At 35.4% G+C, this 14,356-nt stretch overlaps 2 protein-coding genes across 5 annotated transcripts; one reads left to right on the plus strand and one right to left on the minus strand.

The window, feature by feature from the left end:
• The first annotated feature begins 1,083 nt into the window (after nt 1-1,083).
• On the plus strand, nt 1,084-6,864 carry LOC25502081 (uncharacterized). Of its 2 annotated transcripts, none has more exons than XM_024772798.2 (9): nt 1,084-1,299; nt 1,414-1,573; nt 1,670-1,691; nt 2,503-2,559; nt 2,646-2,727; nt 5,760-5,855; nt 5,982-6,106; nt 6,197-6,215; nt 6,301-6,864. In XM_024772798.2, exons 2-9 carry the CDS (start codon nt 1,474-1,476, stop codon nt 6,589-6,591), a joined length of 792 nt encoding a protein of 263 aa, XP_024628566.1. In that variant the 5' UTR covers nt 1,084-1,299; nt 1,414-1,473; the 3' UTR covers nt 6,592-6,864. The 2 variants fall into 2 exon arrangements, with proteins under 2 accessions (XP_024628566.1, XP_013447079.1); XM_013591625.3 differs by having other exon boundaries at nt 1,432-1,573.
• A 4,150-nt stretch (nt 6,865-11,014) lies between these two features.
• Nucleotides 11,015-13,973, minus strand: LOC25502083 (pentatricopeptide repeat-containing protein At3g61520, mitochondrial). 3 transcript variants are annotated; one of them, XM_013591627.3, is made up of 3 exons: nt 13,578-13,973; nt 13,220-13,429; nt 11,015-13,124 (listed from the first exon to the last, which is right to left on the minus strand). In XM_013591627.3, exons 2-3 carry the CDS (start codon nt 13,409-13,411, stop codon nt 11,301-11,303), a joined length of 2,016 nt encoding a protein of 671 aa, XP_013447081.1. In that variant the 5' UTR covers nt 13,412-13,429; nt 13,578-13,973; the 3' UTR covers nt 11,015-11,300. The 3 variants fall into 3 exon arrangements, with proteins under 3 accessions (XP_013447081.1, XP_024629451.1, XP_024629452.1); XM_024773683.2 differs by having other exon boundaries at nt 13,220-13,434; XM_024773684.2 differs by lacking the exon at nt 13,578-13,973 and having other exon boundaries at nt 11,015-13,144; nt 13,220-13,357.
• Nucleotides 13,974-14,356: the final 383 nt, after the last annotated feature.

Raw genomic sequence — 14,356 nt, forward strand, 5'->3', positions numbered from 1 at the left:
TCAAAGAAAAAAAAAACTCAAACGTTAACTATTATCGATAACTTGTAACCAAAAAAAAACTATTATGATAATTTTGATCGAATATTCTTTGGACAAATTTACAATCGACATCATACTTTATTTCTTTTGTAAAAAAAAAAAAAAAAAAACTTTATTTCTTGCAAATTGGGTCAAGAATTGACAATATACTTTTTATTTATGTAAAAGAAAACATTTTTTATTTATATTTATTGTTGAACTTAAAAGTTAAACAGACTATCGATTAACATTCAGCTGTAATTTTGTTTGTGCTTCCAACGATTACGTTGTGGAATAAATTATGTTTTTCGACATAAGTTTTTTAAATTGTTTAAAGAGTGTCAATTGTATATTTGGAGCTACTTAACTAAGAAATGCATGAATGAAAAGTAAAGCAGAACGAAAACGATTGTGTTTTTTGAAAATTATACAATTGTGGTATTTGTAGGTAAATGTTGATCCTACTGGTCAAAACATTGCGACTACATAATTTATTCTTTCTCGACTATTTGTACAAGTAGTGTGATCCTTTTTATTGCTAGAATATATGGCGCCCTATTTTTGACTTGGTCTTCCCTCTTTCACGATGATTTTTGTTTCCTTATCCCATATGTACATTTCATCATTAGAAAGCACCTCTGTGTTAGAGAGTGGTGTTATAAACATGAAATATGAGTAAAATTATAGGTTGTCAAGTTCCATCGAAATTGATTAGTTGTTTATACGTACCCAAAGCCTTGATGGATCTCTACTTGAGAAAAAAATTGATTATTTTGTATTCAACTATTTGCTTTGGTCTAACCTTTAATTTACTCGCTCTAAATTCAATTGTTTACCATTTTTTTTTTTAGGTAGCTTAATGGTCTGAGATTCGAACCCCAACCCCTTACATATAATAATGCATTGTCCTACCAACTGAGCTATGCTCACGGGACAACATCTTTTTCTTTTAGGCGTAAACAAAATGTAAATTAAATCAAATTATTAATATTTTGATAAAAAAAAATCCACAATGCATGCCTAACAAACTAAACTACTCCCACTTGGTAAACGTTGGGATAATCGATAAGCAAGAATTAAGATGAGCCTACCCTACGATGCGTGGTTTGTAAGAGTGAGTCAGGTCAGCTATGGTATGAATGAACTATTGTAACTGCCAGGAAGCCAAGTGAAAAGGTCGAAAAACCAGCCAATAAAGACTTTGCCTTATTCAAAATTCCATTTGATTTTCTAAAACCCACCCCCACCCCCACCCACGCGTTTTCTCTCTCTCTCTACACCGTAATTCATTCCTTCAATTGATTGAAAGAACAATTAATTTGTTTCCTATTTCGTTTTTTTTTTTTTCATTTTCTATAAATTCAAATACGCGTCTCTTTTCTCTCTCTCTCTCAGATCTATCTATCTATCTAGGGTTACTTCTCCTCCGGCAAAGAAAAAGAAGAAGAAGAAGAAATGGCGAATCAGCAGAATCTTGAGAAAATGCAACTCCGGCAGAATTACCGGAATCTATGGCACACTGATCTCATGAGAACTATCCAGGTCGATACTCCATGTAAGCAAGCAAACACACTTTCATCACTCTTATTATTATTATCATTATTTCATTTTCCATTTCTCTTATCTAATTACTCAATTCTCCTCCGCGCAGATTGCTGCTTATCTTTGTGGTGGTATGTCATCCAAAACACTCTCTTCAGATCTCATCATCATTTATTTTCACTCTCTAATTTTTGTTATTTTAGATCTTGAATTGCATATACGTTGACTTGCATTGACTATTCAAATTACTCTAATTACTGTTTGCTTTATGGAATCTCCGTACTCTGTTGATTATAGTTATTATTTCTTAGCTCCAACTCCTCTTATATGGTGTCAGTCAGGTGTTGTCAGAGACTTCCAATACTGACATACTATGTGATTATATTCAAATAGTTCATTTTCTCAAATTATTATCGGTTTCATCGGTGCTTCATATGTTATTATTATTTGCTTAATACACATTGAGCAATTTTTTGATGGCCTGTATTTATGTTGATTGTTACTTATGATTTAGTTGACAATTTGTAATGTATATTTATGCTCATCACCAGTTGATCAAGCTGAATAATTTATTCTTTTTCAACTTTATTTGATCATAATGTGCTTTCTGTCGCACCTTGAGCTTATCAGCCTTCTCAGTCATGCGATAGTCAGGGTTATTGAAAAAAGTATGTTCCTTGAATTTAGATGATCATTCAGACTTAATTCGATAGTACACTGCGTCTGTTTGGTGTTTTGAGCTAGTTTCCATTTCCAAGTATCTCTTTGTACTTTGTTTAAAGAATTCATCCAAGACCCGATTCATTACTTGGTGATTAGTACTTTTTAGCTCCAATGCACTTTCAGTTGATTGCAATTTTACTCCTCCTTAAAAGGAGGCATAAATGTAATCTATTACTTATTTTCCTAATAGTAATTTAAATTTCTGTTGTCTCATTATAGTGCGCCATGTGTATCATACTTGCTTCGCAAACGAGCCCTTTATGATGATATGTCAAGGTAATTGGTGCTGTTTCTGCTTTTCCAAACTTCCAAAATGAATATCAGTTTGGTTGTGTGATATATATTTATCTTGTTTGTTCCAGATACACATGCTGTGCTGGTTACATGCCCTGCAGTGGTAGGTGTGGAGAAAGTAAATGTCCTGAATTTTGCCTTTGTACTGAGGTATATAAACTTTTTACTTGTTTTCCTTATTTTTTTTACATACCTGATATCTGCAAATGCTGCCATGGGTGTTCTTCAAGGTCGACTTTCCCTCTGGCTCTTTTAGTCAGAGTAGGTTGGGGTTATGAAAGTATGAAGCCGTAGACATTGCATGATTTAAGCCCATGCATATAATGTGGAAATAATAGTCAAAGACATATAATATGACCAGGGCAGGAAGTAATAGAGAAAGAAAATACATGTATATAGGGTTGTGGTTAGTCTAGTAAATTGTTTCAAATTTACAATATTAAGCTTGTTGCTGCTGTTTTTATTGTTGTATTTGGGATAGTGAATGTGAAAAACAACAACAATCAAACCTCACCTCACTAGGTGGGTTGGCCACATGAATCAAATATTGCCATAATGGTCTATCATAGATCATGTCTTTTTCCAAACACTGACCTCTAAGTCTTGATAGTTTCTTCTATATAGTCGGACTTTCACCTCTTATGAATAAGAGTGATCTACGTGTTATGGCTTTGAGGTATTGCAGAATACAACAAACTCACCCTCGTGATGTAACGAGAGATTAAAACACTCCTAGTGTTAATCTCTGCCACAATCCCAAATACTTCCAATTTTTATCGGTGCCATACGATTGAGTGTATCGGTCAAATGTGTCATCTGATTTATGCTTGACCGTTTAAATCCACCTCTCATCTATCTCCTTTCCTTTCAAGGTCGTTTATTTCCTCATTTATAGCCTTACCTCTGATTTATGTTGCCTAACTGGCCTTATTTTTCACACTCCCCAACCTTTTCTCTTCAATATAGATAAAATTGTCAATATTCTGTGATTGGTGACCCAATGGGACTATCAATTGGTCTGTTCCTGGTGCACCAGCATCAGAATGTGGTGGGATCGTGATCGAATCTCCCGCGATTTGAGTCTCAGTTTTTGCCACATCCAATTTCCGCTTTGCCTCCACAACATATGTACCATTGTATGGTTCTTGTTGATGCCATGTTCAGTTTTAGATACGCCAGTTTGGAGGATGGTGCAAAGCTGGACCAGCATACTCGGTGACCAAATATCGGTCCCATCATAACCACAATTCAACTTGTCGTCATTCCTCATCTTTATTTAAAGAACATGATTGCTGCTCCCTTTCTCCTCCTTGGTCGTTACATAGGGTGTGTTTGTTTCAAGTTATAATTGTTAATTCCCGGGAATAAAATGGTAGGAATGTATATGCCTACGTTTGTTACAAGTTTACTAAATTTTATTCCCGGGTATAAAATGTTCCTTGGAATAGAAAAAATTTCCCGAGGAAAAGGGTGGGAATAAAGTTCCTATGGAGATAGAATAAATTCATAAATAGTTTACCTATTATAATCCCTATTTTTATGGTTTCTAGGAATATTATAAAGCTAACCAAACATATTTTTCCTAAATTCCTTGGAATAAATTTGGTAAACTTGAAACAAACACACCCATAGTTCCTCTTCAGCTTTTCCATTGAGTGTTCTAAAGTCCCGGTCTGTGATTCAATCTCTGTTCTGACTTGTTTCAAGGAAATCAACTTGTCAAACATATTGCTAAATCTGTCTGTTCTACACCAATACTTGGACAATGGACACACGCTCCATACTTAACACCAAATACTTGGACAATGGACACACGCTCCATACTTAACACCAATACTTGAACAATGGACACTCACTCCATACTCATAAATGCCCACTGTTAATATGGTAGATTTTTAACAACCGCCATAGGCTATTTGCGAAGGGTTGTCCGCCATTGAGTTGCGGTACAATAGGCTGCAATGGTTTGTTTATATGGTAGATTTTGAGACATCTGCCATCAACAACATTGATTGCAATTTATCAGGTAATTGGATTTTTGTTCTGCAAAGAACTTTTGCCTTTGACAACCCGCCCAAGAGGGTCAGTTCCCTTGAAGTCAGGCAGCTCGGCCTTCTTGGCCCACATGTCCTCTATCTCTGGTATTACAAGCCCTCCCTTTGAAACCGGCTGGTCGGATAAATTGACAAAACCCGAATTAAGAGAGAAGTGAAAAATCGTATTATTGATTGAAAAACTATTACAGAAGATTGATCCGTGTAATCCCAGAGCAAAGCTTCTCAAAGAAGAGATAAAAATCCCTAAACTGTGGGAAACTGTAGATAAACTTGACCAAGATTTAATATTTGAAAGGAAACCTGAGGTTTTAAGCTGGATTTTGAGAAAGCTGGAGGATCATTTCTGTTGACAATTGATGAACAAGGTTTTAGATAGAAATACCGTTTGTTCAAGATGGAGAATGGAGAATCTGGACCATGGAGTTTCTTTTCACCGGTTTTTATGTCATTGTTGATAATGAACTAAATTATTTATTTCATGCTCAAATGAGGGCGTAGGATTGAAAATACCCTTTCAGGTGGTGGATAAGTATGTTGTTGGTTTTCATTTATTAACCCGTTGTTCAACTATAGTATTTAACCTTTCTTTTCATTTTAGGTTGTTGACTTGACTCATCATAGTTGAAAAGATGAAAATGTACTGAAAATATAGTTAAAGTGAAAGACGTCTCTATTTGAATATAGTTGTAAAAGGGCCTCGGAGCTATAAGTGAAACAATTTTTTGGACTTCATTTGGGGTCTGTTTGTAGGAATTAGGATTCCCTAACTGTGGGTCTCTACATTTGGGGTGACTTTAGGCTAAAATAGTAAAGAGAAAGTAGAAAAGTGTGGAGAAATTTAGAGGGAAATGATGAAAGAGAAAAATAGATTAGAGAGATAGAGAGAAGGGTAGGTACCATTCCCTCTTTAAAATTAGTGAATCCTCACCCTTGTTTGTAGACTTTCTGCACTTCTTGTGCATTGAATACAATTCATTTCTCTTTTGCAAAAAAAAAAAAAACAGTATCTTTACCATTAACTAAAGATCAGACAGGTTGCCTTAAAGCTAGTTTTTTGTTTCACTTGAATTTTCTGTGGTTAGTTTATATAAACTGTCAATTAACTATTATGCATTGTTGTTTCAGGTTTTTCTCTGCTTTGGAAATTCAGTGGCCTCAACTCGCTTTCTGTTGCAAGATGAATTTAACATTCAAACTACGCAGTGTGATAATTGCATTATTGTACTCTCTCTTCCCTTCCCACTCTCATCTCTTAATTTCATTCATACTCACATCATAGACTGATACACATTGAAATACATTTTTTTATTGATGTTATATTAAATCATATGCAATTTTTTTGTTTAGGGTTTCATGCTTTGCCTTAACCAAGTTGCATGCATATTCTCTATTGTTGCCATGATTGTGGGGAGTGAGGAAATTTCTGAGGCTTCTCAAATACTATCTTGTTTGGCTGACCTTGTTTACTGCTCGTAAGACCTACTCTATCTCAAATACTGTAATTGATTGTGCACGTTATAGTGAATGGTTTTGTACTAAACTTATGTTTCTTTTGTTTGTAGGGTGTGTGCGTGCATGCAGGTAAGTATGTTACTTATTACCGGCAATTGGTTGATCAATATTTATTTTGAGATTATGATATTAATTCAACAAATTTTATTTGCAGACTCAACACAAGGTTGAAATGGACAAGCGTGACGGGAAGTTTGGGCCGCAACCAGCGATGGCAGTGCCTCCTGTACAGCAAATGTCCCGCATTGATCAGCCAGTTCCACCTTCTGTTGGGTATGCACCTCAACCAGCATATGGGCAGAATTATGGTTATCCACCTGCCCCACCACCAGCTCAGGGCTATCCCGCTACTGGTTACCCCTCTGCTGCTTATCCTCCACAACAAGGATATCCCCCTACTGCTTATCCTCCACAAGGATATCCCCCTTCTGGTTATTCTAGGTGATAAATAAATTTAGAGCGGTTTGTGTTGGTCTAGATACCTATTGATTGTTTCAGGAACCGTTGTTTTCTTCAATTTCGTACATTCAAAGCTATATCAAGCAGTCATATATGTGTGGTGAAAATGCACTTGCTATATAGATTTGACTATTTTGCATTTTCCCCCCAAGTTTGGATTTCTGACATGAGATTACAGTTCCTATCGGTTTGTCCATTTTTATACTATGACTTCGATTTATATATTGGTGTTTATATAATCTCGTTTGGTTATGTGCAATATGGTGTAATGTGCTGTTCCAAGTATTTCAAAACCCGTGATTTAATGTGTGATATTAGCCTCACAGCCCCAAGTGGCCAAGAAATATGTGCAACAATAGAATGTTGTTGACAAATTCACTTTAGACTTTAGAGTGTAAAATGAATAATATCCATTGTTAATAAATCAAAGGTAGATATTATGAATGTATTATAACAAGTGACAAGCTTGTTGAAATAATGACCCTTGATCTATCCGGAAAAAAAAATGACCCTTGACTTTTTTACATGGTTTTTTCTAGATTATCTTTGAAGAATGGTGGGTAATTTACCCACCAACCAATGAAAATGAACAATTTGTTGGTGGGGTCAAGATAGTTCATGGATACCACTTAAAAATGTGCTTATGTGACCAATGTGTATTGGTTGGGGTAAATTACCCACTATTCCTCCATGGATACCCTAGTTGTCACCTTTTTACATTATACTGTACATTATGTCCTCAAACGTTGCAAGATCCGCCACATCAATATAAGGTATCACACCTACATGGTTTCGTCCTTGTAGAACTGCATGCGGTACGTAATACATTGCAGTTGAGAATCAACATTGCTCCCAATTCTACAAGTGTTGCTATCAGAATATCAGTTTGCATCCGGTTTTTCGCCATCTTTTCTTCTAATTTCGATATTAAAATATTTTTACAAATAGCAAAAGTAATGTAAACATTAAATTTTGTCAATTCTCCCTAATTAAATTTGGAAGAAAAAAAAAACTCAGAACACCAAAAGAATAAAAAATGAAAAATAATATACAAGTTAGATTTTACATTATTAGTCCTTTTCTAACTAGTTTTTAAAATTAGTATAGTAAATTATAAATCCACCTATTAATCCAGTCAAAAAAACTCAACAACTTTGAATTCAAATTTTCTCTCAAAAAAAAACTTTGAATTTAAATTTATTTTGGTGTATAATTGAATAGCATATGCATAATCCTTTTAAAATTTGAAAAATATAAACATTGCGTAAACCTCTGAAAATTAAAATAATTATGGCAACAAGAAAAATTTAGTAAAAAAATATTGATAAAAAATATAGTAGTTCAAGTAAATCAATTCGAGACAATATTGCTAGATTTTCAAAGTATAGTATTCCTTCTGCTAAAAACAACTATTCCTTACATTTCAAATTTTATTGAAAACTTCTTTGTAATTCATAGCTGTCCATGCAAATAGCTTGAGGAACTATTTATAGTGTTTGTCCTCTTTATTTCACCACTAATCTCTTCTCTTCCGATGTTATGGAAAAACAAAGAAGGAAACTAAACATGGAAAACTCATTTGGCCTAGCTAACTCTTCTGGTTAATATGCTTTTATGGCTTCCCTGAAGTGTTAGCAGTTTCTAATATGCAGTGACAATGCAATTCGGATACCATCACTTCAATCTTGATAAGACATGCATGGTAGTTGGTCCAAGAAAAACACATGAATACATTCAACAGACATGCATGTCCAAAATGCACCCAAATATAAGTTTGCAAAGCTGGTGTCTGCATGACAGAGAGATATTATACACAAGCAATCACATATTTGGATATGTTCCACTAGAATGAGCAGTGAGAGGCGTTCAAATAATAGTATATGTGTATGATACCCGTTAAAACAAAGGGAAACAAACACATGAATATATACATAAGGGAAACAAACACGTGAATATATACATATATGCATTAGGGGAATTCTATGAACACATCAAATAAATTCTATGAAAAGAAGAATTGTCTTGAGCCATAAATCAATTCAGCTGGACTGGAAAGGAATCAAATCTTAAGAAGAAAAAAAACATAAACTTTGAGATCCATGTTATATCTCAATAACGTGGTTATCGAATCGAGATTCAAATGGATCGGAAGACCTATTTGCTGAATTCTTGATCTAATCTATCATGTTAAGAATGGTATTGTTAAGATACATGATCAATAAAATATGATATTTTTAAGTAAAAACAAGTGACTTTGCAAAAATATAAGTTGATACATGAACCTCAAAAGAATTCAAGATTCAAGTCAAAAACAAAAGGACAAAAATAGTGGCTGTTATACAAAATTATCGGGTAAAGTTCAAAACACTCAAGTACTTGATAAAAACACCCATCATTAGCCAGATATAACAAGAAATGACAGTGTAGATAAGCACATGAGTTTATTGGGAAAACACGGTTTGGACCCAAATCAAAATGGCCAATCAACGATTGTAAAAGTAAGCTAAACCAGAACTATGATCATTATTATAAAACAAACAGAAAATTATGGAATAATCATGATACTTACCATCAATAAGACCTTAATCGTGTGATTGTTGATGCAGATCCTTTTTGAGTCGGCACTTCAGAGTCCCAACAAAATAGGGTGACCTATACAATAACCTAAATTTAATACAGCATACAACAGAATCTTATCTGGAAAGCATAAGGATAATTCTGTCAAAATCTCTAACTTATATAAATATTAGAGACTGACATTATGTTTATTCAATCGCGTCAAATGTAAGAACAAGAACACCAGAAAGAACCATATTGTTGATTATAAAAGGCAAATAAAACTTTAATGATATACTCTAATATAATATCTATTAACCATGTCGTGAGTCTTCCTACATCTACAAAAGAGTTTCATAACAAAGCACCCAAAATAGAAGAAAACAAGTATTTCAAAACATGTGTCTCAGACCAAGTAAAACCTGAAATCAGCTAGCTACAGTGGTAGAAGAGCTTTGTTTAGTACCATAATAACATTGATAGTAATCTACAATCCTGTTTTGCTTTTCTTGAAGATCTGAAAAACTTCCTAACTGATTGAACTCAAAAAGAAGATACAATTTTTCTTATATGCATTGTTTATTAAAAACCTCAATGGGTGCAGGTACAACATGTAATAATAATTCATAGAAGACATCCTGAAAAGTAAAAAAAAAAAGTCAAGAGAAAGAAAATTCTGATTATACCAGTTTAGCATAGCCCTCATTCTCTTCAAAAGTATTGCTAACTCTGACCTGAAGTCAACAACACAAATGAATCAAATACATACAATACAATGATGAAATTCCCGTTCGAGCAGACAGCTAGGAGTGGAGAATATATTCTGAATATTGGATTCTGAAAAGTTGACTCTGGAAGTACAAGAGGCGTTCAGTAATTATAAGGTCAGTGTAGCCTAACTGATTGGATTCAGTTAGTGAAACTTTGCAACTCACTTGTACAACAGAAACGAACTTTGTTATTTGCTATCAGACAATGCTAACTAACTATTAACTGACTGTTGCTATATACTCTACTAAGTGCTTACATATTCAACACGAGCAACAAAGACAGAGTAAGAATGAAGTTTATGATCAGCAATGATGTTTGTCGCATATAAATGAAACTTTGTAAGATTCTTGTCTTATAACTGTTTCCATCGCATAAGCAACAGAGACCAAGTATGAATGAAGGTGAAGATCAATAACGATGAATGTAACGTATAATAACGGGGTGTGTGTATGTGTATGCGCGTGCGCAAGTATATGGGCATTTCTTTTGCTGGGGACTGGTAAGTAGCCACCACCACTATTTCCTCAAGACAAAAACCCAACTTATTTCCTCTTGACACAAAACCTGTGAGTAATTTATATAGTAAGTGAAAACATAAGAAATAGGAATAATCATAGGGAGAAAAGAAAGAAGCAGAAGCCCCTTGCATGGTGGCACACATTTATAGAAATTAAGTGCTCACCTCTTTTACACACAACTTTGATTAAATAAATAATCATGTGTAAGAGCATTAATGCAGATAAAATTTAAGCCAAATGACAGCTAAAACAAGTTTCCATTGTCATCATTGTTAAGTAATCAACATTCAGAGCTTACCTTCCCACCTTCGGTGGTTTAGGTGGAAGGTATCATGTATTGCCTCCCTTCATTGCTGAAAGTATTATGAGAAAGACGTTTGACATCCATTTTTAGAAATTTATCTTCTATCAAAGAATAGTACCTATCATTTCTTTTACATAGTGATATAGGTAGCATGTTAAGCATTCAACACCGGTACCAACACTAATAATCTCGGGCTGGCAACCTATTTGAAAATGTAACAAAATCACAGCGACAATAATTTAAAGAGTCTTGCTAATAAGTAAGGATTCAAAAATGGAAACAATTGATAAATTTCATGTAGAAAAAGTTGTTTTTTGATGTTTGTGTTGAATACACAAATCCCAAGTAAAATTTCTACTTTAAACTTTTTATCAAGTGCCCTAATGACACTTGTTAGCATTTCCCCAATAAATCATAAATTTACACGTACAGTTGAAGTTTGAATTCAGCTTGAGTGTAATGGTTTCAAAATGACCACAAAAGAAATACAAAAATTGGAGCTTAGATAATAAAAGCTAATCATTTTGACTTAGTTCAAGCCTACTACTAAGTTATTGAAGTTTGAAGTGATGATGGATTAGAGGAAACACGATGTCCTTTGACAAAAAGTTTCAGTTTTTCTATTTCACCAATAGCGGAAAGCCATTCAGTAAGAATCTCCATGGTTACATAGTCAGGATTGCAAGCATCTTCCACCATCCTATCCATAAGTTCAAATGCTTTGTGCAGCATTCTCTTATCCTGGACCCCCTTGAAAATAGCATTATACGTGGTTGTATTAGGTTGAACCCCCTTTACTTTCATGTCATCCATCAAAGAAACAGCCCTTTCAACATCGTTGTTTTTGCATAGAGCGTCTATTAAAATGTTGTATATCACAGTGTTGGGAGGAACCATAGATGTAGAACACATTTCCCCAAAAATCTTCATGGCCTCATCAATGTTCTTTTTTAAACAATATGCATGTATGACTGCCCCATATGTGACAACAGAGGGCTTAAGACCCTCTTTAATCATCTTTTTCATTACCTTGGTAGCAGTTGCAAAATCTCCAGCTTTGCCAAGGTAAGAAACCAAAGTGTTATAGGTGACAATGTCGGGCTTGACTCCATTTTCTTCCATTTCGTTGAGCATTTCATAAACTCGCTCCAGCTTCTTCTTCTTGCAGAATCCACTGATGAGAACATTATAGCAATGTCTATCAAGGCCAAACCCAGCCCGTTTCAACTGCGACACAACAACACTAGCATCACCCATCCTTCCAGCAATGGTTAAACCAGATATCAAACAATAGTAAACAATTGCATCCGGTGAGCATCCAGAACTCAACATCTCATCAAAATATTGCATGGCTTTATCAATGTTGTTCACTCCACAGAAGGCAGATATCAACGCAGTGTATGTAACAGCATTTCCTTTAAGGCCCTTGCCTTTCATCTCATTGAAAAATTCAACTGCACTAAAGACCCTTCCAATTTTGCACATGCCATCAACCAATGTATTGAGGGTGACCACATTTGGCTGTATTTGTTCCTCATTCATCAAGCCGAATAGCTCACGTGCTTTATCAATGTTGCCAGCTTTGCAGAACCCGTCAATCAAGCAATTATATGTAATAGTGTTTGGCTTATTTTTCTTCTCGGTTTTCATCTCTTCCAACAAATTCAAACCCTCTTCTTCCCTCCCAACTTTACAAAGTCCATTGATCAAAGTATTATACAAGACCACATCAGGTTCAACACCAATCCACTTCTTTTCTCTTCCTTTACCTCTCAATTTATCAAACACCCCCAGCGCTTCGTCGATCCTCCTAGACTTGCAAAATTGATTAATAAGAATCCCAAAGGTTATGACACTGGGATGTATTTTCATTTCTTCCATCTCTGCCAACAGTTCATTCATCTTGTGAATGTCTCTCTCCCGTCCAAGCCCTGTTAACAAGGCATTGCAAGATGCAGCTTCAACTGTACCACCCAACTTAATCACAGCATGCAAAAGTTCCCACGCCACACCATTCTTCCGATTCCCGCACAGCTTGGATATCAACTGAGTAAGCTTAAACGTATCAGGGAAAACTCCATATTCACAAAGCTTAGTAACCAACCCTACAATTTCCTCATCAGCAAAGCCTTTTCCGGGGCGGTCCCTCTTCACCAACTCACCAAAAACAATTTGACCAGTGAAATCATCAGGAGGAAATCCGGTATCCGGTTGAAGCAATTGGTCAAGCACCTGGCGGGCATCATCAATACGACCGGATTTGAGCAAACCCACCAATAAATGGTTGCAAATTCGTGAACTTTTCAAAGACGGGTCAAGTTGGTTGAAGTGAAGAAGTGATTCGTCCAACGTTCTGGCATTTCTTAAGTACTGGAAAAGAAACATTGGCACTAATTGACAATAAGAATTTATATAAAGAATTGAGATGAGAAAAGGGAAAGGTTGGATGCAATGTAAATACATACTCCTTTATCGTCGGGATTCGCCAAAGGTGGCTTGGTGAGCAACTGTGGTTGAGAGTGAGAAGAGTGGGAAACATAAGTGAAACTTGGTTGGTGCAAAAATGGCAGAGCCACGCCATATCGGGTTGTGAAGATGGCAGAGTAAGAAGAGTAGTGTAGTACGGGCATTCGAATTCGCATAATTGGAAGTGGCATAGTGAGATTATTTATGAGCTGCACTGCAAGGAGAAAATGGTGAAGAAATTTGCAATAAAATAACGAAATGCTAACCTAATAAATAAATAAATTCACACAGAATAGAATAACATGGGAATATGCATTTCAAACGAAGAAATGTAAAAAGAGTGCGTGGTGCAAGTACCGATTGCTGTTGAGAGTGGTGAAGAAATGACGAGCGGTGCGGCGATTCTGAAGTGAATATGCGGGAGGAGGAGGAGGAGGACGAGTGTTTGTCTTCACTAGTATCTCCTGACTTATTTTAAGCCGTTGGATTCATCCAAAGACTTGGAAATAAAAATAGTTAAAAAATAATTATCGAGTTACGCACAGTTTGTGACGACCGCGGCCTGACCTCGGATCGGATGGGTCACTGCGTTTATCGGCGGCCAACAGAAAATGAAGCAAGAGGTTGCAATGCAACTTGCACGGAACCAAGCAGAGAGGTGAAGAAGTCCTTGAAAGATGGAAGCGATGATCTAAGTTTCTCTTTCCTCTCAATTGCCCCTTCTTTCCCTTTCTGTCATGAGACCCTTGGATAAATCTCATGGTTAAAATTGCATTTTTTAGTTCAGATTATGAGAATTATTGTTCCATGTAGCACACGAGTAATTTACGTTTTTGCTCCCTCGACAACTGCCGAGGAATTAAAAATCCGGCTGCAGTTAACTGCGAAAACGTCGGCAGTTATGCAAACAGTAAGCTCTGCATGATTCTAAAACATGTCCAAGCCATTTTTCAGTCAGTTTTAACCTGTAATTAAAGCAGAGCATTTCGAAATGCAAAATAATTCATACAACATTGAATCTCGGACATAAACAAGACAAATACAATATCTTTTACAATTGTTCATAATTAAATCAAACCGACATTTGATTCAAATTACACAAACGTTTGAAATTCATCGTAACGGTTCAAATCACA

Source organism: Medicago truncatula, chromosome 8 (genome assembly GCF_003473485.1).
Source record: "Medicago truncatula cultivar Jemalong A17 chromosome 8, MtrunA17r5.0-ANR, whole genome shotgun sequence".
Taxonomy (NCBI): domain Eukaryota; kingdom Viridiplantae; phylum Streptophyta; class Magnoliopsida; order Fabales; family Fabaceae; genus Medicago; species Medicago truncatula.